Source organism: Haliotis asinina, chromosome 12, assembly GCF_037392515.1.
Source record: "Haliotis asinina isolate JCU_RB_2024 chromosome 12, JCU_Hal_asi_v2, whole genome shotgun sequence".
Taxonomy (NCBI): Eukaryota; Metazoa; Mollusca; class Gastropoda; order Lepetellida; family Haliotidae; genus Haliotis; species Haliotis asinina.
Window position 1 is genome coordinate 57,000,459 of NC_090291.1, and position 24,586 is coordinate 57,025,044.

Sequence of the window (24,586 nt, forward strand, 5' to 3'; positions counted from 1 at the left end):
GGACTAGGTGCCGAGGAGCCAACAAGCATGTGTTGAAAGCAGTCTACGTTCAGAAAAGAAAGACTCTGGACAGACAAGTGCGAAAGGCTAAGCGATCCCATACACAGAGAGTGACTGAAGATCTGGACAGTTTATGTAAGTCAAGCAAACGGGACTTCTGGAGAGAGATCGGTAGAGTAGGGGTGGAATGGGAACGCAGGAAAGGTATACCAATGGAAGTACAGTTGGAAGATGGATCAGTAAATTCAGAGCGCAGTGAAGTTTTGGACACGTGGAAGAACGCATATTCCAACCTGTTGAATGCTAATATTGACGAGGGAGACGATTCGCCACTCGTGAATAATGTAGATGGGGATGCAGATCTGAACAGTGACATTAGTATGGAGGAAATTAGAGCAGCCTTAAGTCAAGCAAAGAATGGAAAAGCATGTGGTGTGGACAATATATCCGTGGAAGCCCTCAAAAATGAAAATGCAGTACTCTTTTTGCACAAACGTTTTAACTTATGTTTTAAAACAGGGATCATCCCGGATGTATGGTGTAAGGGTATAATAAATCCAATTGCGAAGTCGTCCACATGTAACCTTGAAGACCCATTATCGCCCAGAGGGATCACTTTAGCATGTGCTTCATACAAGTTCTACTGTGGAGTGTTGAATTCCAGACTTATTAAATTCAGTGAAGGGCGTGAATTGATCAGTGACCTACAAAACGGGTTAATACAGGGCAGATCAATAACGGAGCACATCTCCAGTCTAACTTCCATCATAGAAACACGAAAGGGCATGAAGAAATCGACGTTTGTAGCATTTATTGACTTTCGTAAAGCCTACGATTGTATTGATAGGAATGTTTTATGGAGAAGGCTTCTCGATCAAGAAGTCAGAGGAAGGATGTTTGACGCTATTCACTCATATGTCCAGTGTGCTGTGCGTATAAATGCTACTTATACTCTCTGGTTTGATGTCAAGTGTGATTTGAAAGAAGGGTGTCTACTCTCCCCACTTTTATTAAATATATTCATAAATGACCTTTTAACTGCAGTTGCCTCTCTTGATCTCGGTGTGTCTGTTAATGACTCAAAAATTGGAATAATGACCTATGCAGATGATATAATCCATTCAGCAGAATCTGAATTGAATGAAATGTTGGAGTGCCTTAACGTGTCAAGTTAACAAGATGCCTGTAAATAGAGAGAAATCCAAAGTGATGCATTTCAGAAACTGTTCTGTGCCAAGAACCTCATCCCTGTATACATGTGGTGATGTATCTCTGGACCTAGCGGAATGCTACAGGTACCTAGGACTACTCTTCACAGAATTCCTAGACCACAGCAGGATGGCTAAATCTGCAGCCAGTTCGGCGAGTCGAACCCTTGGTCTGCTAATCACAAAAGACGTATACGACGCTATTCGACACCATGGTCTGGTCTGTGTTACAGTATGGAGCATGCATATGGGGTACCAGTCAGTATTCAGGGATCACTGCGGTAGAAAACAGGACCAAACGTTTCTTCCTTGGACTGAGAAATTTGCTTCAAATGGAGCGTTTGCAGGCGACATGGGTTGGAGCCCTCCCATCGTGAGACAGTGGTGTTCTGTCAGTAGACACTACATGCGACTTAGGAATATGGACAGTGGTCGTACGACACGCCAGATCTGGCTCTGATCCCAGCGGTGGGCTGTAAGACGGAAACGTATCTGGACTTACAGAGTTCAACACAAGTTCAGCGACCTCGGTCTCGGCCACCTTATACATCACAGATACTGGCCCCGACACGTGGTGAGAAGTGTAGAGAGTAACGTGCTGGAGGAGTTCACTACAAAGTGGAAGAAGACAGTAGCACATACCCAGGGTGTGTCAGGGAGGGGAGGGAGCAAACTGAGATTGTTCGCCCGCTTCAAGGACTCTTACGTCACGGAACCTTACGTCACAGCACAGATCCCCAGATCACATAGGAGTGCATTAGCCAAGTTCAGAAGCGGAGTTGCGCCTCTAAGAGAAGAAACCGGCCGATACACTAGTACACCACTCGAGGAAAGAACATGCTCTGTTTGTACAGATGAAGTCGAAGACGAATGTCACGTCCTTTCAAGATGTCCACTATATGATGATATCAGACGTGAGCTAATGGAACGCTATGATGCACTGGACAACTTCTCTGAACGCCAGGATGCAGAGCGTGCTAGTTTTATACTTTCAGATCCTGTGTATTGTCCTACAGCTGCGAAAAACCTGCGCTCATATTCTAAAGCGTAGAAAATCATTCTTTTATCACTCTTAATGTTTTAGAACTTTTATATATTTATTGTACATATATATTTCTTATTCCATGTATTTATTTAATGTCTTCTTATGCTTTATAATGATAGTCTCTCATAACGCTGTATAGAGTGGCTCATTACCTTTTCAACGCGTGTCTTTTACCAATGCACCTGTATGTATTTTACTGTAATGAGGTGAGACTCAAATAAACTATCTGTCTGTCTGTCTGTCTAGCTCCATGGCGTTCACTGGGTTGTCCGCGTCTGTGGAATACCATGGGCTTTTTTTTTAAATCATAGTAATTTCTCCTGTAAGATAAGTTGTCTTTCCAGTCTGAGAACGACAAGAAGACAAAAGCTTTCATTGTGGGTACATGTTCCAATCAAGCCAAAGGGATGGAAGCTCAGATATGTGTCGGGACATCTGACATTCAGTTTTCGGACATATCAAGAACCTTGGTGTCTATTGGGCAATGAACTCTCCATGTAAGCTAACAACAGTCACACGATCAGATCCTGTCACTACCAGTTACGAAACATCGAGGCTATCAGACACTTTCTTCCCACAAATGCGCCCCTTGCTCTTGCGCTTCTTTGCTTTCATCGAGGCTGGATCACTGCAACAGTCTCTTGGCAACACATCAAAGAGCAGCTCTACAGGTTGTGATGAGGATCATGAAATCATCCCACATATCTCCAACTCTAATCCAGCTTCACTGGCCTCCTGTTCATGCCAGAATCAAGTACAAGATACTGCCCTTAGCATAACTATGCTATCATCATTCTGCTCCTGGTTATCTGTCAGATCTTACGATCTTGGTTGTCCTATGAACCACCACGACAACTCCGATCTGTGGATCTGTGTCTCCTCTGTGTTCCAAAACCAAAGATGCTTTTCGTAAGAGGCGACTAACGGGATCGGGTGGTCAGGTTCGTTGACTTGGTTAACACATGCCATCGGTTCCCTTCGGCTGATCACTCGTCTGTCAGCTGGAATACTGCCGAGTGCGGCGTAAAACTAAACTCACTCTAAAACCAAAGCTTAGAGATGGTTTGGTAAAAGATCATTCTCCTTCAATGCAACAGCTTTGTGGAATAAACTGCCTACTGACTTGAAAAAAATTGAAAATCTCTGTACTTTCTAAATGACTGTAGAGACCTACCTGTGTACCCACTATTACAACACAGTCTGTTCTTGCCTCCTATTACAACACAGTCTGTTCTTGCCTCCTATTACAACACTGTCTATTCTTGCCTCCTATTACAACACAGTCTATTCTTGCCCCCTATTACAACACAGTCTATTCTTGCCCCCTATTACAACACAGTCTATTCTTGACTCCTATTACAACACAGTCTATTCTTGCCTCCTATTAAAACACAGTCTGTTCTTGCCTCCTATTACAACACAGTCTATTCTTGCCACCTATTACAACACAGTCTATTCTTGCCTCCTATTACAACACAGTCTATTCTTGCCTCCTATTACAAACTTAGTGCAAACAAAAGTCTTGAAATATATCCTATGAGCAGTTACACTTTAAACACGGTAACATAAATTAACAACTGCAATTGTTTGTGGCTGCATCCTCAAAGTGAGTTAAAATATTGTGACATTTTGGTCCTCCTGAGACGATACGTAAGTCGCTAAACGTTCAAAGTTACAGATTATTTAAACGTAGTATTTTTCTAATTTTGAACTTCGGCGAAACATTTCCTACAATCGCCAGCGGCTGATGGGATGGTGTAAATCCAACTAGAATCCATGCAGGTGGCTAAAGCACCGTAAGTCCCCATGGACCTTAGTATAGTGATCTAAAACCTGACTTAAATTAAATTGCCTTCGTAAATCACGCTATCTGTGATACTCTAGTTATTTTACGTTCCTTCGATGACTGATTATTTAACAACTTGGCTGAAATATTGCCGAGATGACGGTAAGGTAACTTACTCACTCACCTTGTCCTAACTTCATACAATGTATTGGAAATGTTTTCAGTGATTATTCCAGAATAGGAACAGCTTCTCACAGATCCCCGTGCCCATACACCATTTCCTCTCTACAGACTTCCGGCAATATATCCCACGTATCTATTCACTGCAGATCTCAATGCTTCAACCAGTTGTGTAGAAATTCGACTCACGTGGTCTGGTTTCCGTCAGTGTGACAACGAATGGCTGGCACAAGGGTATGTTTAATCAATGTGATAACACTGTACGGCATGTACAAAGGTATGTTTAATCAATGTGCTAACAATGAATGGCTGACACAAGGGTATGTTTAATCAATGTGTCAACACTGAACGGCTGGCCATAAAGATACATCATTTTCAAAAGATCAATTCACTTCGTGGTCTTTAATGAATGTCCCCAAGACTACATATCATAAGAGTATAAAATATTCCATCCCGTTACCTTTTTTCTACCAACCAATGTGTGTGTGTGTGTGTGTGTGTGTGTGTGTGTGTGTGTGTGTGTGTGTGTGTGTGTGTGTGTGTGCAAAACACAAAAAATGGTTTCTTGATGTTTCAATACATATCATTAAGCAGAAGACCCTGTCATTTCAGATAATATTTAGATAGTGAACACATATATTTGCGGAAGGCCTACTCATATTCATGATAGTTCAACTTCAGTTAATGTGTTGAGCGCAAATAGATCTTTCTTCTGGTCCACATCGCCCTAAAACTATATCACCACCACATGGACTTGAAGTGTGAGTGAAGACATGGTCAGCTGGACTCCATGGTTTTGGACGTGTGAGGAACTGAACCGTTGGGTTCATATGTCTATGGATTTAAGGACCTGCTTCATCATATATATTAATGTCAATCATTCAAGGACTGATGAAGAATTAAAGTCAAGTCAGCCGTATTGTAGGTATTGGCATTTTTTGTTGAAAAATCCATGATATGTGACTTTGAAGTTGAATTGAATCTGAACTGAGAATAGACTTGATAGGAACTGAACAAAGGATTTGGAAACTAAGAGCTCTACTCTTTATTGCCCATGACAAAACAAAGGCACCGCGTTCTCAGTAATCAGTGTCCGTGTTATAGATGGAGAACTAATTATTGTGTATTCTAATCATAAATCTGCGTGCTAAAGAAATGGCTACGCCATATATTTCATAAGTTTGGAATGTACTGATAAATTTGTGCACATTGCGTTCACAGCTCATGCTGACAGTGTTCATATTATGTGTAGGAAAGTGTGTGTGTATATATATATATATGGCCTTTGTACAGAAATAAAGTTGATTGAGTGAGAAGAAGTTAGCGTCTGCAGGGATTCAGACAAGAGTCGTCATCTCTGATGCCAGGTCGTTCTCGGTAGACGTCCCAATGTTCCTTCAGGGACGTACATGAATCTGCGGGCCGACAGCTCGCCTTCAGTCTCTGGAATGTATAATACAACGACACGCATGATTCGAGGTAATCTGGTCAATGAAACCAGTATTACCATAACGCGTCATGTAATCAAGGTATCTGACTGCTTGGTAGTAATTGTATTGAGACCACGAAAGTAAAGAAGTATCTGGATACTGAAACAAAAGCTTCATAAGTGTCGATTTCATGCCATTATTGTGGGCTGCATCTATAACATGTATCGGACACTGGTAATGTCATTTACATCCATGAACGATCCTTTAGCCTTGAACAAGGTGACAGCCGCCATGACAGGTACAGGGATGACAGACATGGAAGCTAAGATCCAGCCTGCTACCTGACACACCCAGGGGTACTGATAGTCACCATAGGATGGGGGCTGGAACCTCCACAGAACCAGGAACAAGGCGATCTGCAATGTTATGAGGATCAGATGAGAACAGTCGGAATTATTGACGTATAAACAATATACGTGTCACTAGTCAGAGCCGCAGAAGGAATTGGAAACATTTAAAGTAAGAATACATGCATTGGTTGTTTAACTCACGGTAAGAATACATGCATTGGTTGTTTAACTCACAGTAAGAATACATGCATTGGTTGTTTAACTCACGGTAAGGAGGCACGGTGTAACGTAGGCCAACATGATGGAGAAGAACACAGGGGTTCCTCTCCCCAGCATCAGCCGCACGTCATTACTGAATCTCCTGGAACCTGACCACGGCATCATGTCTTATAGCTGTGTATGTTTTGTATATTTTCTATGCATAAACGAGACCTGCTTTTTACGATTTTCAGAATGAGAATAGTACTACAACCATATGATCAGCGTAACACATTTAGATTTGGAATTACATTTTTCAAGGAATGTGCTGATTTTCGATCTTGTGAGGCTGAATTTCATCAAGGTGAGTTCAAAAGGCATAAAATCTGTAGATTTTGAAAAGTGTAAATCAAGCAAGATATATGTAACAGTTACATTTTATCACTTTCTGAAGGTTACTCAGGGTAATAATAATGTACTCCTACCGTAAATCCAACTGAAAATTATGCACTCCAAAATTCCAAACGAAATTGCACACAGAGCACCTGTGTACCAGTCAGCGAGTTGAAAGTAAAATATACCCCCCTGTAAAATTAAAATAGGTACGTGATGAAACGTTAACAAAATCAGTTTCTGGTTTAAGACTAAAGACAATCTTTCAATCGTGGAGTTAAAGTAGTCTTAGATACCGATTTATAGGGCATATTTCATGATCGAAAAAACACATATTCAGAATTCAGTAGATGAACGTCTTTGATCATTGTATTACGTGTATATTTTTTACGAATGATTGGCTGGAAATAAAATATACAGTTGCAATTGTCAATCGGATGGCCCGAATCTGTTTGTGCGGATCTGCTCAGTTCACTTGAATGTCAAGATCACTTATGGCCGATAAGTGAGTAAGATTGCCTGCGATTTTGGTGAAAATGCCTCGGTGGGGCCTTAAAATATTTTACGCGCTGACATGTAACTTTGATCGATGAGGGGGTGGTTTCTTCGTTAAAACCCTTTCCTTTCATATAGTGCTAGGAGTCAATACACCTATATGTCCTTCGAACGCCGTTTCTAAGCGATACAAGTCCCTGTGATTTGCAACGTACCCTACTTACAAACGCGGTTCATTTCAATGTATTCCGCTGCCGTAGCAATACTTCTTTATCTCGAATAACACTGAATCACGCATGATGCTCGGAAATTACCGATGTTTTCTGAATGCATATCGATGGAAGGGAGATAACTCCAAATCTGTTTTTCTTGTTTCGTCAGCAAAATCAGGCGAAGGCGACGAAAAGATTTGCCTCGGATTCCACTAAATAAAGTTTGACAAAACGTTCAAAACGTGGTAGTCCCTGTGAATATCAAGAAGGGGAATTACTCCACGGTGACACAGCAAGATGCAAGATGCAAGATTCGAATTGTTTGATTCACACAGGTTGTGTGAAGTGTACGATCCGATACCCTTGCTTCAAGCAGTTGAAAATTAACACTGAGGTGTTGGGTAAGATAAATGCTGGTCCCTTGGGGCTCAGGGAACATAAACAAACATCGATGGTACGTCAACCCATTCCCCATAATGTTAGAGTCACATTTTCAACAACAGATACTTTGATACTTTGACAGAAAAATGTTCACATTTGTGACGAAGGGCAGACCAAGGAGGAAGCAGGCCGTACAGGACACCGCTGTGACCAGAATCCGCCGCTTCCGTAGCACTGCTGGGAACTGGTCAATCACATTGGTTATCACCGTCTCCATCCACGCAAACTGAAACAACGACGGCTCCAGAGTGATTTTTAACTCATAGGGGATGATCGAGTCATGTTTAACAAACCGTCAAAGCGAGTCAGTCTCGAGTGTATTGTAGTACTGAACATTATGTGAATGAATTACGGACAGTTGAGCTGCGTTAATTCAATAGAGGGACCACCATTCAATACCGTAATAATTTAATATGTTATTACTTCGAGTAGTGTTCACGCATGAGAGTCCAGGTACTTCTAGCGTTTATGAAAGCTAAAGTGTTTTATTTGACGATGTAACATATGCTATCGGTATAGTTACAATGTATTCTCTAAAAATATGACTGTACTCTCGAAAGCATCAGTATAAAGGACACACCAAATACAGTGTTCCCAGAAATTATTGAGAAAATCTTTGTTTTTTTTCTAATGATGCTAAGATTGGAAAAAGGGCTTTCACTATGCCCTAAGCATACTAAATAAGGGAGACAACTCTTGAAGGCTTAGAAGGCAGCTCATTACGTCAAGAGTTATCTCCCTTGTCTGAGCAGACGGCTTCCTGTGTTGACATGGCAGAATTTACAGCAAGAGAGAAAAGAAAGCTCATTCTAGATGATTTTGAAAGGGGTGAGGCTGATGCTAAAGTGTTAGCTTGTAGACATGGTATTCCTCTGTCTACAGTATACAGAACTTTGAAGAATATTCAAACAGGAACCGGGATAGAGCACAAAGCAGGGGCAGGTCGGCCTAGGAAATTCAGTGTTGTGGATCGCCGAAGACTTGGGCAGATTGTGAGTAGGGGCAAATTGAAAAGTGTTGAGAACATCAGAAATGAAATGATTAGCAGAGGAAGTCCTCAGGTATACAATGAAACAGTTAGGCAGGAATTACAGAGACTTAATTGGGTGAAAAAACGTGGAATTCCCTCGCCGTTGATGAAAGATGCACAAAAGCAAAAACGTTTAACCCGGTGTCGGGCTCATGAAAATCAAGATTGGGATAATGTTTTCTTTTCGGATGAAAGTTCTGTTTGGCTTTTCCCTAATTGTGTGAAAATTTGGACCAAAGATACTGTCAAACCTATCTACCAGCGACCAAAACATAGCCCGAAGTTTCACATGTGGGGTGGCATATCGGCTCGCGGAGTGACGCCATTGTGTGTTTTCACGGGAAACTTGACAAAAGAAAGATACGTTGACGTTCTAAATGGTCACCTTCTTCCGGCAGCACAAACATTGTATGAAGATGATTGGATTTTCCAGCATGATAATGACCCAAAACACACTGCGCGCTACACAAAACAGTGGTTGTCGGGCGAAAATGTTCAAGTTTTAGACTGGCCCAGTTACAGCCCAGACCTAAACCCAATTGAGAATGTGTGGGGAGTCATGAAGGACAGAATAAACCAAAAAGGACTGAGAAATATTGAAGATATGAAGGCCAAGGTGGTCTAATATTGGGATACCCTGTCACACGATTACCTACAAACTTTGATGGGTAGTGTGCCTAGGCGTATTCAGGCATGCATTGCTGAGCGAGGAGGTCTAACAAAGTACTAAAACAAGACTGAGACTGTAAAAGGATGATGTTTTAACATGTTTATGTAAGTAAAACTCCAGAAGTTAATAAACGTAATGAGTTACATGACGCAACATGATTCTCAATAATTTCTGGGAATACTATAGGTGCAGAGTTTCCATCACAGGGACAATGCAAATGAGACTAATTTCTTCCTAGGGAGGAACATTCTATACTACGAATATCCCTGTCCATTCGATAAAATTTAATTCAACGCAATAATTACATTTCATAAGTAGCACCAACTTTAACCATGGAATACAAACTTTAAGGAATTTATAGTTGTACTTCATGACGCCAACCTTGACTGTCAATATATGCATACCGAAACGTGTCTCATTAACCTATTCAGACAAAAACCTACGTTTCAGCCGATCCCAATCTTGCGGGTGTGAAGGTGAAAATAGACATAACGAAAAACCCTGGTTACACTGAATTCCATTTTTTTCTTTCACAAAAAATGGTATTTACAAATGTAAAGCAGAGCCTCGTTTTGAGATTTCTAGGTTTCCGTTTGCCACAGCTTGCTGTACTACAGACTACAGACTACAGACTACGTTGTACGACGTGTTTGTGGGGATTAGATCGAGCATAGTGTTCCAGTATACACGTGCTTAGATGTACCACATCATACTGATTAATATTTATGAATCAAGTTAAATGAAATAGTGTAGAAATGCTGGACTGAAACGGTTATTGCACTTAACTGCGCAGTAGGAGGGAAACCAGTCAACAGGGGCTGTTGATGCTGTTGTGTAATCAGTGTTTTCGCTTGACGCTTTTCCAAAAGTTGTTTTATAAACGGCACTATTTTCTACAACATAGCGAAACGTTATCGCGAATAAAACATTTGATTTTTACAAATTTCCCCATTACTACACTGATATTAATCATAAAGAAATAAAGACTGACGTAATACGATCCAATTCGCCACTAAAGATGATAATATGGCACCTGTTTAGTTTTAGAACTATTTAGTGTTCCCTTACTATTTTTTGGTTGTTGTTGTTGATTTCTATTTCATTTGTACAATTTCAATTTGTGTGATCGCACATCCTTATCCTTATCCTTTTTACCATTCACCACGCTTGTGGTCCAATAGTCCAATAGGGGTCTAAACCTGTCAGAATGTGAAAAATTTCATTAAAACAGACTTTAACGTCTGAAGACACATATTTGCTGTACGAATAAAGGACCTACCACAGCAACTGTTAGAATGGCAACACAGTGTATTTCGTCATCATACAGGACATGGCAAGCTGCGAGCTAACTAAAACGCCTCGAAGTCTAAAGACAAGCAATTATTCTTCTGCAATGTGAAGAAAAGCATGTGTTTCACGAGTATTTATGTAACTAGTGGTAAATTAAACCCCATGTTGTTCTTACTCAAGATTATTTGAACAAATGCTTTGAAATTAATCTCAACTATAATACATCCATTATACAATGCAGGTTATTACACCGTATTTAGAACGACTTCTTACTTCACTTAACTTCAGGTTCAGTATTGCACATTGTGTGTAAGTGAAAACTAACTCTTGAACACCCACTTTCCTAAGGCATAACTGCTTAATCTCTCACAGAAATTTGGTATGAACAGGAATGTAATATCCAAAGTCATATATTCTAAGTAGCAAATATGTACATGTCCATATCGATGTTCCAACTGCATGTCATGTTGCAGCAACAGAAATGTGTTTAGTCATCAACCATGCGGAAATGTAGGGCCAAAGGTCAAGCGTGGCATCCTATATCTCGAATAATGCACGAAAGCAAATACATAAATTCCTAAGCTCACTCTGTGTGTTCTAAAAGAAATTGTTATGCAATACCTGTATGCAAAGCATCAATTAGTTTTTTCTGTCTGGCAAAGTATGTTCCAGGTGGTTTTCTGAAGAGATCAACTGACTTTCCTTCATACACGTTTGAAGGGATATTGGCACCCGTGGCAAGCCACCTCCTCGTGGTGGGTACTGGGTAACGCTAAGAGCCTGTGTCGGTGGAGGACGGGAGTCTCGGTGTTGAAGGCACTTGGAGTCTGTAACCCCGTTCCCTTTGCTCAACACACCCCTTCGACCCTTACTTTACCTAGACGGGAAGTTGAATGGGTCCAGTTCAACCAATCAGCTGGTTATGCCAAGCCCTGGGCATAGATTATAAATATATTTATAATTGCACAAGTACGATTTGGAATTGATGTATTTTTGCTTGGCTTTATTATCTAAAACATGTTTGATTTTGAACTATGTTGTTTGAACTGCTTAGAGTCTTATGCCCAGAAAGCGGTGGCTCATGGGCCAATCTGATAGATTACTTATTCATAATTCTTCTACTGGAGTATATCATTCGGGTATCCTTGGTGCTGCAAGTTGGAGACCCACTCGGGTGATGAACCATATGACACCAACCATGGCTTATGAAATCCTGTTGATACTGACCACAGACCGTCTCTATCGAATGAGTATTGGCCACGTTTCCTTGTTATTGAGACTCCTGACAAGACACCATTAAAGTTCAACCCTTTCGCAGTATCTAAGGGTATTCACAGGATTTTGTCTGTTCCGATTCCCCACAGGTTTCATACCCTGCTATATCATCCCAGACTGAGGAATCACTTCCTAGTACATCAAACTCTTCTGATCATAAGTCATCTTCGCAGTCACACTCCGAGTCTCATTCAACAGCTGATAGACAACAAATTGTTAAAACAAACCTAAGTCTGATGTTTCAAAACAACAAAATGACAGAGCCCCAAAAGAGTCCCAAAATAGAATTCAGTTGTTCAGCAAATATGGATCTCTTAAAGATATGGACGTATTTGAAAACGTCCATTCTAGGGCACATAGCTTGTCGCCCTCCAAAAAAGTGCGGGGTAGATCCCCAATAAATCCCCCCAAAAGATAGTTTATTCCAATAACATTTTACAGTGGACCTGCAGAGGATTGAGGACTAACTTACATGAATTACAGCTATTAGTCCAAGATTTTACACCTTCAGCGTTATATCTGCAAGAGACATATTTAAAACAAACAGATACATTTGACTTTCGTCATTGTAATGCATATCATTGTTTTTCACCTCCGTGTGAAAGGGCCACTGGCGGATCATCCATTCTAGTCAGACAGAACGTTATCCATAACCCTGTTTCACTTAATACTAATATGCAGACTGTTGCAGTGACAATTACGTTACACGTAGCGTTTTTGCTAAGCTCTCTCTATATTTCGCCGTCTTCGACGTTTGCCAAAACTGATCTTCAAGCTCTATATGACCAACTCCCGAAGCCCTGTATTATAATGGGAGATTTAAATAGCCACAACCCACTCTGGGGTAGTGTAATTACAAACTCTAAAGGTAAATTGTTGGAGGACATTGTTCTGACAATGATTTATGTATATATAATGATGGTTCCAACACCTATTTACACCCTGGGACAGGGACCTATTCTGCTCTCGACATGTCACTCACAAATTCAGAACTACTAAATGAATTCGAGTAGTCAGTCCACGATGACCCCTGTGGAAGTGACCATTTTCCTTCTATATTAAAAGCTGTAACTCCATCTGATGTTCCTGCATCATCAAGGCAGAATTTGAAAAAGGCTAAGTGAGCTTTATATGAAACACTGTGTGCAGAAAACTTAAACCTGCACGGTTTATTGATGTTCCTGATGCTATTAAATGCTTTTCTGATGAACTGAATTCCATAGCTGATGAGTGTATTCCACATTCATCTGTAGTTCCACACATAAGAAACCCATGGTTCACTGATGAATGCAAACAAGCTAGGAAAGCAAGGAAAAAAGCAGAACATTATTTCCGTCGCCATCCTATGGTGCATAATTTAAATAAATTTAAATTTTTAAATGTGAAAGCACTGCGTACTTTTTAAACAGAACAAACGCCAATCTTGGCAAAATTATGTATCCAAAATAAATTCTCGGACACCCATGTCCAAGGTATGGAACATGGTTCAGAAAATTAAAGGTAAAGGTACTAAATCTGGTCTCCATCATCTTATGAAGGGTGATCAATTACTTACAGATAAATCGGATATTGCAAATAAACTGGGTGAAACCCTCACTAAAGACTCTTCCTCTTCTAATCATATGCCTAAATTCCAACAATACGAAAAACAACAAGAAAAGGAAACTACTACCACTCTTGACCAAGCCCACGATAGTGCTACCGGAGCTGATAACATACATTATCAACTCCTGAAGCACTTACCAGAATCCTGTCTTGGAACTCTGTTGACTATTTTTTATGATATTTGGACATCGGGTAACTTTCCTCCCTCGTGGCGTGATGCTATAGTAGTACCAATATCTGAACCTAGACGTGATTATACGGATCCATCAAATTATCATCCAATTTCACTAACTAGCTGTGTTTGCAAAACCATGGAATGCATGATAAATAATCGACTTGTTTGATACGTGGAAACAAATAACCTTATAGCAGTGTTATGAGTGTGTATTTTCTGTATATTGTGTTATTAATTAAGTAATAATTGTTATTGGGTCACAACATTTAGTGTTTTGAATAATAATTATGATGGGTTACATTTCGTTTTAATAGATGGTCAACACTTTTAGGATTCTGGTTTTCCGGAATTTATCTGCTCCTAGTTTTCTATGTGTTTACTTCCAGGGGACTTATTCCAGGGCATTCTACAGTCTTGACGATATTCGCAAGTACCCGAACTTTCGGGAAATGACTTAGTATATATAGAAGGGCTGTTGCCGTGTTGCGGGGGACACACATTCATATTTACTGGAGTTACATCGCCAACAATCATCAACGCCTGACCTACAATAACCGCTGTCTGACCAATCGCTGTGTTTACATTCTGCATAGTTGATTTTCTCTCACACCAAGACTTTGGTGAGTTTGCTACTAAATATATTTTGGGACCCATTGCCTTAGATTTTGTCTCACTTATATTGTATTTGAAATCTGTATTATGAAATTGACTTGTGACTTTGTATACCTTGCTCTCCTTGCATAACAATACAATTTGAACATTTATGACTTGTCTTTGTTCTGTTTTGCTGGTTCACAGGGGGATTGCTTACATCGTTTGTCACGGTAAATTCTTAACCGTAACAGCATAAGCTTCACGTGATAGTTTGGTTCTGGGCATTATATACTATGTACTTGTTATGATTTTAATTTGAGGTACATCTAGTGGGGTAAAGCCCCACCTCTGTAAAATTATATGTGAACGGTTTTTTTTGCAAATGAAAGTAGCCGTATAATTCGACTGGATGTGGATGTACCTTTGGGTTTCCATGCAAATTTGCAGGCGAGTTAGAACCCCTACTACCTATACTACTAGTCCCCATGGTCTCTTGTACGGTCGTCTTATTTCAGTTGTTGGCGATCTGTAGCCTGTTATGTTGTATTGTCATCAATACTTAAACTGTTTCAGATTTAAATTCGAGTGGTTTTTATAATTACCATTAATTACTATGTATACCAATTAATTGTTCTCGTCACGATATGCCTGAAATATTACTGATGTAACGATAAATTTTAACCCATTCACTCACTCACTGCTGCCATACCTGACTGTCCAATCCAACTGACAACATCATCAAGAAGAACAGGAAGGACCAGAGTTGAGGCAGAGGAAGTTGAGACAGGCCTCCTGGGTACGCCACGAATGCAAGGCCTGGACCTGCCAATCAAATGCAGACTGAGATAAAAACTGTCTGGGTGCCTCCATATTTCCTGGCTAAAGGAAGCCAGCTAACATTGAATAACATTTCCCACTACGAGGTATTACTTGGAAAAGACTACATACCTGAAGATACTACTTCTGACACTCCAACTCCAACACTGTTGGCCATGAACCCAAGAACCGTGAAGATGACCAGACCCGAGATCAGACTTGTACCCTCACCACAGAAGGTCAGCACAGCAGAGTTCCTTGATATACACAGCGTTATTGATATAGTAATCCAGATTGCAGTATATCATGATACGTTTACTCGGAAAATAAAAAGAACAATATCCGTTAAGTTAAAGAACGTTGTCAATGTACCTTAAAGTATTGTCCTGAAATTTGTTGTAACTGGCCAACGTAATGATGACACCCCAGCCCGGACATAGCGAGTAGAACAACTGTATCATTGCCTCCAGCCACACCTGAAACACAGGGTGAGTTCATCATGAAGATGATTAATGTAGGTGACGCCATGTTTGTGTGTTGGAAACAGAAGCGACACAACCCTTTCCACGCCCAAAAGAGTCCATTGTATAATTGTGATCATATCATCAGTAAACTGGTTTCATCAGGATTACACTTGTACGATCTTGTTTGTCAACAACTTGAGTCTAAACCAGACAACCTAATGATTGTCACCGTTTGATACGATGACAGAGCATGGTTTTTATTGAATCACTATCAAATAGCGATGACACCAGGTGTTCGTGAAAACGTGTGCGTAATACTGCGCTACCAGTGGCATCCGTTATGAATGTACGCCATGTCTAGTCAACTGATTATCGGAAACAATTTTGGAACAAATGGTGCAAGGCAAGTAGGGAATCGCATCGGATATCCCATTTGTCACTGGTCCATCAAATTTAATTTGAATGTCTTATTCTCCTTTTGTGTATATCTTTCCATCTCTGTACATATAGTTTGTTTCACTTTTGCATGTGCACTGTAAACAGGAGAGGGTTTCACTAAGTTTGAATAACTTGTGCCCAATCCACTCTTTTGAATAAATATGTTTAAATCAAAATGATCAAATTTCGATTTGTCCTCTTCACGTCTACCAGAAAGTATTACTGAGGCCTTGAATGTAATTGTTATTATTATTGATTAAGTGATAGTTTGTATTGGGTCACATTTCGTATCGCAGTAATGATATTGTAGCAGCACACCTTTTAAGGTAGCGCTTTAGATTCGCCTCCCTTTAGTTACTGTTCCATATGTGAGTGTGTGTTTTTGACTGTTCATAGACATGAGAAAGTTCTAAGTTATTGACGATTTGGGGGCACACTGCTCGAACGTTCAAGAACCTGTGACTGTATATGTAACCCTTGACCTACATTCAAGAAGCTCACTCTGAAACATTCAGTAGAACTGTTTCTCACTGAAAATCAAGACTTTGGTGAGTAGATATTATATTTGTGACGCTTTACTTTGGATTTGACTCAGCTGCATTGTACTAGAAACCTCTATTGTGAATCATTGCATCTTGCTCTTTGGTCAATGCAGGTAAACAAATATTTTAGACTTTTCAGTGTTATATTTTGCTGGTTCATAGGGGATTTCTTATACCTTTTGTCATGGCAAATTATCAACTGTAACAATGTAAACAACAAACAATGGAGCTCTTGGAATATTGTTTGACATGAAAGGAAAACTGACAATTGGAAAGTTGAAAACCCCTCTTTTGTCTTACTGTTTTGTGGAGGTTTTTAGTCACTCCAAATGTTTATGCCTAGATCAGAATATGAAACAGATGAGGCAGTCTCACTTGTCTCCTTGATTTTAACTTCAGGTGGGAAAATCAATGAAAGGCAATTTGCTACTTGATGGTTAATGAATGATGTTAAATCATCGATGTACAGCAAGCATGAAGTTAGTTGTGTTGGCCACATTATCTTGTCTTGATTTTGCAAACCCACGTAAAGATTTCGATTCATGTGCAGAAAGAAACAGATCAGGAGGCGAGCGCAGTTGGTGTGAAAGTAAGTGCCTAACTTCTTGGCGAAATGTTTTACACCCAAATTTCACAAAGATGTTTTCACAGAATAAACCAGCATTTCGGATGTTATGAACATCTAATGTATTTCATGGATAACAACTTCTATATTCATCATGATGCGGTATATCGGTATAGCTTATACCGTTGTCAAGCAAGAGTAAAGTGATGCAGCACACTCAGACACCAAGCCCTGACATAGTCTTGACTTGTGGTATATCACGGTATAAGAAGCTATACCAAAATAACTGATTATCCTGATAAATATAGAAGTTTTTAGAAGTTATTATTCATCAACTTCTAAGATCCCAATCCAACATTTCAGATGTTGTTTCCTCGGTAAACTTGAAGCAAGATTTGCTTGAATTTTGACAAATTACCCTGAGACTCCTGTAAAACAATAGACCATATAAAGAACAGGTTAAACAGAAATATTTGTTTCCTAACTGGTTAGTATCTCGATGTCACTAGTACTTTCAGTGTTTTTGAAAGAAGGTATATTGTACATTTGTCATCAAGGCATAATTAGCCATCGATGAACAAGACAATACAAGGAACAGTGGTCAATGGTAATTTCTCTCAATATCTGCTTAGCTCATGACGTAACGTTGTTCCCACCGTTTCAGGATAGTTCAGTTTGATGCGGTTTAAGACTGCAGACTTTAAGAAATGACATTCCTGAAAATGTGTTTATGGCTTGTATACAGACATATCTCACCGTAACGTTAGATTTTTACTCGCCCACTCACTCAGCATCTTGCACATCCACTGAAAACAAAAACGTCGTCCCTGGTATGAAATCAGGACATTGACAAACAAGAGAAACACACAGAACAAACAAGTACTGCCCTACCTGTAGATCCAAGAGTCTGGTGAGATCTGGTTTCAGATAGAAGACAATACCGTCCACTGCTCCAGGAAGTAGCAGAGTTCTGATCAACAGGACAACCAGCAGCAGGTAGGGGAGGAATACAGTCACATAGGCCACCTGTATAACAAGGTAGGGGAGGAATACAGTCACATAGGCCACCTGTATAACAAGGTAGGGGAGGACTACAGTCACATAGGCCACCTGTATAACAAGGGCGGCGAGGAATACAGTCACATAGGCCACCTGTATAACAAGGTAGGGGAGGAACACAGTCACATAGGCCACCTGTATAACAAGGTAGGGGAGGAATACAGTCACATAGGCCACCTGTATAACAAGGTAGGCGAGGAATACAGTCACATAGGCCACCTGTATAACAAGGGCGGCGAGGAATACAGTCACATAGGCCACCTGTATAACAAGGTAGGCGAGGAATACAGTCACATAGGCCACCTGTATAACAAGGTAGGCGAGGAATACAGTCACATAGGCCACCTGTATAACAAGGTAGGCGAGGAATACAGTCACATAGGCCACCTGTATAACAAGGGCGGCGAGGAATACAGTCACATAGGCCACCTGTATAACAAGGGCGGCGAGGAATACAGTCACATAGGCCACCTGTATAACAAGGTAGGGGAGGAATACAGTCACATAGGCCACCTGTATAACAAGGTAGGCGAGGAATACAGTCACATAGGCCACCTGTATAACAAAGTCGACATTTCACAGCAGCAGGCAGGGGAGGAATACAATCACACAGGCCACCTGTATAACAGGATCGGTGTCGGAATTTTGAATTTATTCTTGTCTATTTCTACCAAAGTTTTCCTTAGTAGCGTGCGCTCTGCAGTCTTATAGCTCTTAAAGGGAGATAATTTTGCTTTGTTTTCTCACGTTTTCGATTCGCCATACTTCGGACTTTCGTGTCGACACTCCAGCATAAAAACGGTAAATTACCATTTTACTCATGTCCAGTGATATGAGTTTTGTTTCCATGTACTAGATATTCCATTTCTAACTGTGACCGTGTAATTGTCATGGTAAAAAGTGTATTCATATATGACACTAACTGCTTTTACTTAAGTTGGGTTTAATTGTATTGCAGTCAGTCTAACATAGAATCTACTGGCATAACGTCGAATACCTCGACTGTCGACAGGATTAAACAGAAATATAGGAAAATTCTGCAATGTCGTGATATTTATGAAACCTGGAAACCAACAGTCGGCCGGCATTTCACCCTTAACTCTATGTGCAACATGTTCAGCCTGGCCTACTCTACACATGCATGACACGGCAGGTGAAATGGTACAAACGGAAGGTCGAGTTTAGCTTTTATTAAACAGAGGGACCGAGAGTATTGCTGTTGTTTTCTTGCGAAACATGAAAACATCGGAAACATTAACCCATCTGTAGGTCCTTTGTTAACGACAATAAGGACGTTCCTGACGATTTCTCGACAGGGAGATGTCAAACGTCGACCTTGCATCGGCTGTTCGGACATGTTGACAATCGACTGACAAAGGTGTATCCCTTCCAATTCATATACAATCACGGCAGGAACAAGTTAGTATGCTCAACTTTTCGCACACCTCATTTATTCATCTGACAAAATACCGATTAGAAAATGTTCTCATTACTAATGACCCACTAAACAAAATTGCCTACCTTTCCTGCACTCTTTACCCCTTTGATAAGTGATGCAAATACAAGTAGCCATAACACAACCAGGGATAGAGCCAGGTGCCACTGAACTTGGCCACTGTCCTGCACTCCTTCAGACACACCTAGAACCTTGTACCTGAAACATTCAGAACAGTCAACCTGAAGACTCATCTGCAAATTAACAACTGGATATCTGTGTGATGGATCACATGATTACAACTACTGTGTGCATGCAGATATGTTGTTGGAATTTACTTTTAACACATGATATTTTGTTGATTGAAATATCCTGCTTGAAACACTCATCAAAAGTGCTACTAAAATCCCGTACTTAAGACAAGTGCAAAATTTTGCCCATAAAACATGTACACATTTAACGAACCATAGCAAAACCTTATTCCTATTTACGTAGTCCTACAGTGTATGTATAGTTGACTGTCTCTTGAGTTCAATCTGTTTGATTGGCATTTAAGAAGCTGATGAATACTTTATGTATTACGATGTCACGTTTCGGTATGGCACCGCCGTTGCTTAGCAGCGGTATAAGAAGCTATGTCGAAACGTCGCATCATAATAAATGAGGTTGTTACCAATAAAGTATTATATATTTCTTTATTGTTTCTTATTTTTTCTTGAGTTCCAGATGTACATGAGTGAACATAAACGTTTCTCACCACAGTAATCTATAATCCTTGAATCATAGGTAAAGGCTGTACACACACCCACAGAGTCTCTGGATTGCACGAAGACTACTTACTGCCAGAATTCCTCCACATCCGTGTGGACAAAAGTAAAGTGTGCTCCTATCGTTGCGTTCACGATGCTGTTTGTGTTGGACGTCTCACCATCCGTTCTGCTGATTGTGACATTGCCAAGTGTTTCCTCCAGACAAGACTCCGTGTTCCAATCATTGGTACATGTTGACCAGGGAAGTACAGAAGCACATGACATAGCCAGGTAGTATATTGACCAGGCTATAATGGTCGGGTAGTAGATTATTGAACACATGCAGGCAATGAACTGGCCGACGCCAATACCTGTTGGTGTAATTACGATAAAAGTATTGTCAACATTGCTTATTTTTAACAGTGCTGAAACTACCCTTGGTTAAATGTTTACAGTGACAGCAATATACATAGAACCTATGGTATCTTTGTTACTGTAATTTACCTTGTAAAGACGTCATGGTGATGTGAGATGGATAGATGATTAGTAATTATTGTCAGAACGTATCTATACAGAATAACTCAGCTTGAAATACCTTTGAACATTGGACACACGTCCCACACTTGCATATTACTTCTGGCGGCGAACTGACCAATGGAAATCTCGAGAAACAGGAGTGGCAGTCCACATGTCACAAGTAACAGCAGGAATGGAATAAGGAATGCGCCTAAACCATAAATAATGTTGAATTATCCATATTAAAATCTGACGGGATTGGCATCAGTATAGCAATGGAATTCCATGAAGACGTTGAACATAAAGTGAAAGTATCATATGAAAGAAAACAGATTTGTTGTCTGAAACCACGATGCAGCTGGTGTGAAGTTCAATGCGATGAAAACTGTACAGCATGTGAACCTAGACATCTCGGCCAAAAGTCGACATTATGGCAAAAAACAGTGATTTATTATCATAATACTTTTATCATTGTCAAAACATTATTTCTCAGTTTTCCACTAGCCGTCGCGAGTCTGCATTCAGTACGTTTCCAGAAACAGTCTCTTTCCATGACAGATGGGTGTGTCTGTCAGGATCAGAGTCTGGCATAAAGTCAGGTTGGCATATACTTGAGCTCCGGAGACCGCCAAAAGAACCCATGGAATTTCAATCAATGCTTCCTCGGTTTAGTGCCGGATCAATCAGCGAATATTTGTAAACTTTAGGTATGACAATATAGAAACGTAGCACCCTAAGCAAGAACTGTAAATACACATGAATGTCCTATTTCTTCCACCAATTAGTGGGTTCGGCTTGTTATGTGCGGACACTCCTTAGATGGGTGTTTGGTAGCTTGACTCCTGCGAGTTTCTAGGACTTCGGTCCTGCCCTACAAGAAAGCACCTGTAACTTACCCTTGGCAAATGAGTTTATTCAAAATTACCCCTGTTCACCATGCAGAAAATGGTACCCGATGAAATGTTCCTGAGACCTGTTGCGCCTCACAGCCAGCGGGGTCTCCTTATTTACTCAACGCATATTGTTTTAGCAGAAAAAACACTGGTGTATTAATCCCTTGTCTTGTTCCCTGTGAAACAGTATCCGCGACCAAATGGGACAAAATATTATTACTTTTGACTCAGTGAGTTTTTTTCTGTGTCTATTAACATGTACAAATTATATCTCAGTACAATGGCAACATGATGTCAGATTCCGCAGCACGCCGTCAACACTTCATCACCAGTTACATGTGATCCTGAGTCAGTGTATGACATCACACTTGTTACTTCTCTGTTGGACATTTCCAAGACATGGATCATGGGGATTAAAGAGATTAGTAGATACTGATCAGTGCAGATGAATGTGTTACCCCTGTTAACATGTAATAAGTAGGGTAACTTGTATAGCTTGGGTTATCCGGGGTAAAAATGTGTTACGCTTTGAGCATAGGATAAATAGCCATTATTATTATGTAACAGTAACCAAGTTGTATGACTATACACTCGTCAAGAAAAGAAACGACAAGTATTTTCAGCAGATCAGTTCGATACATTTTGACGGCAATCGTCATTAAGACAGTTTTGTTCAATATAGAAATGACTATTTGCAAGATCTTTTTTTCATTTCCATATAACTTTGCTGTACGTAATATTCAAATGCAAAATATTTCTTTGAATATAAATTGACCACACTCGATGAAAGGACAATGTTGTCGAATATCTCAGCTTTCATCCGAAGATTTTCGATAACTGAAATTCGGAAAAATGAGGAGCAACATTTCTGTTGATGTCCGATATATTATACATGACTGGGTCATGCACAAACGGTTCCTACAATATCATAGGTGACGTGTTTTATCTGACACGACCGGACTGCCGAGACATGGTGGCGGGCTCAGAGGAGGGCAGAGTTGGAAAGGTTTTATGCCTCCTGAGGAAATACTGCATGGCTAAAAAGTTGCAACGATGGAAAGAAATAGACTCACCGCCACCATTCCTGTTACAGATATAGGGAAACCGCCACAGATTGCCGTACCCGACAATGCAACCCAACATAGATACTACATAGTCCAGCTGGTTTGACCAGTTCCCTCTTTCAGTTGACAATGTCTCTTGGACGTCCACGTCATCAGCCGCTTCAACGAACGCTGTCTCCGTGTCTGCAACTAGTAATTGGGAAATAGAGGATACAAAAGTCATATATTAGACAAATGTACACAGCCGACTGATTCCATCGTGCATTTATTTAAGTACTCACTTGTGTTCCCGGTGTTGTCGGATTCCGTCATACTGATTCTCTGCACATCTGGAAATACACGAGAGGAAACCGCATCTACATCTGTTTTTTTTCATCATTTATGATGCACAGATATATGTATGTATGTATGTATGTATGTATGTATGTATGTATGTATGTATGTGTGTGTGTGTGTGTGTGTCTGTGTCTGTGTATGCGTGCGTGCATGCGTGCGTGCTTGTGTGCGTGCGTATATGCGTGCTTGTGTGTGTGCACTTTATTCATCTTTACCTAATTTGTTAAAAGTATTTCACCTTTCATAATGATCCCACTTTTGTATTCGTGTATGTGTTCCCACGAGCCAAAAATTAACGTAAACTTTTTACTTTCTTTCTTGTCGAAAGCAAAAATTCCAATAGCCCAATGAATTCCGACGTAAAATTGACTTTGGATATTCTCTGGTGGTAGTGTTTCATAGTTACTATTTTAGTTTTCGAATAAGCTCAAAATAGTATTCAAGTGACAGGGAGATGGAACCTGTTATTAATTAATATTTTATGAGGAGTTCCAAGAATGAACCACCCAGTCCATATCTCAAATGTTTCTGGCGCCAATCCCATGACTGAATTAACTATTTAGATCAAAACGAATGTAGTTCTTTAGACCTTTACTATACTTTGCTTAGATTATATTTCTTCGATTCGGTGCCGTGCATTGAACGATAAACCTGATGCTTGTTTTTCAGAATGTTATCAGTTGTTTTCTTACCAAATGTATCCTGTGTTCTTCCCTGATCCATGTCGTTTTTGGGACGGTGTTACTGGTCTCGACAGTCGCATCTGCAGAAACCATGAGACCATTTCCATATATCTCCCTAATTGTATTACTGGTTCAATATCTTAAATAGTGCAGAAGACATTTCCACACTTAGTACATCCCATATCAGGTGTTCCCAATCGTGACTGTGTAATCACATCAGGTTCTACAGTCCCCCTTTAGTCACTCACAAGCTGACTGTATTTGTCCACGTGATGTACGTGATGAATACCTCACCGACAGCAGTGTGCAGCGATATATACTGTATATATTATCAATGTAAAAGGGACTGCAATTGTTCATTTATAACATACAGGTGTCGTTGCATTATTCACTAAATCAGTGCAAACCGCTTAACAGACAAGCTGTATATGTGCACAGCGTAGCTCATATATGTAACGTTGTTGACGATTATGCAGTTTCATGTTTTTCATGCAGAAAGTAATTCCAAAAGCATAGATACATATCGCACATTTTCATAAAGGAGGGAAACTGTTCGACGCCCAGAAATCACTTACAGATAAAAAAAAATAAAGATTACCAACAATTACTAAGTCTACGTGGAGCCGAGCCGTTATGGTGTTCCAGTGTA

The 24,586-nt window shown here is 40.2% G+C and overlaps 1 protein-coding gene across 1 annotated transcript; it reads right to left on the reverse strand.

The window, feature by feature from the left end:
• Window positions 1-4,484: 4,484 nt before the first annotated feature.
• On the reverse strand, window positions 4,485-24,224 carry LOC137258736 (sodium- and chloride-dependent glycine transporter 2-like). Its single transcript, XM_067796428.1, has 15 exons — window positions 23,947-24,224; window positions 23,200-23,247; window positions 22,928-23,107; window positions 21,041-21,172; window positions 20,537-20,816; window positions 19,783-19,915; window positions 18,094-18,228; window positions 15,566-15,669; window positions 15,326-15,450; window positions 15,087-15,199; window positions 7,833-7,964; window positions 6,683-6,782; window positions 6,267-6,367; window positions 5,898-6,065; window positions 4,485-5,662 (listed from the first exon to the last, which is right to left on the reverse strand). The coding sequence occupies exons 1-15, from the start codon at window positions 23,975-23,977 to the stop codon at window positions 5,540-5,542; spliced, it is 1,905 nt and encodes a 634-aa protein (XP_067652529.1). The 5' UTR covers window positions 23,978-24,224; the 3' UTR covers window positions 4,485-5,539.
• Window positions 24,225-24,586: the final 362 nt, after the last annotated feature.

Bases quoted from the DNA above. Each gene is read 5' to 3' on its own strand.
- LOC137258736 (XM_067796428.1), bottom strand. From the start codon at position 23,977: ATGGATCAGGGAAGAACACAGGATACATTTG. The intron at 18,229-19,782 runs GTAGGCAATTTT...CTTGTTATACAG, and splicing joins GGGTAAAGAGTGCAGGAAAG to GTGGCCTATGTGACTGTATT. The intron at 7,965-15,086 runs GTATGGCAGCAG...TCGTTGTTTCAG, and splicing joins CAGTTGGATTGGACAGTCAG to TTTGCGTGGATGGAGACGGT.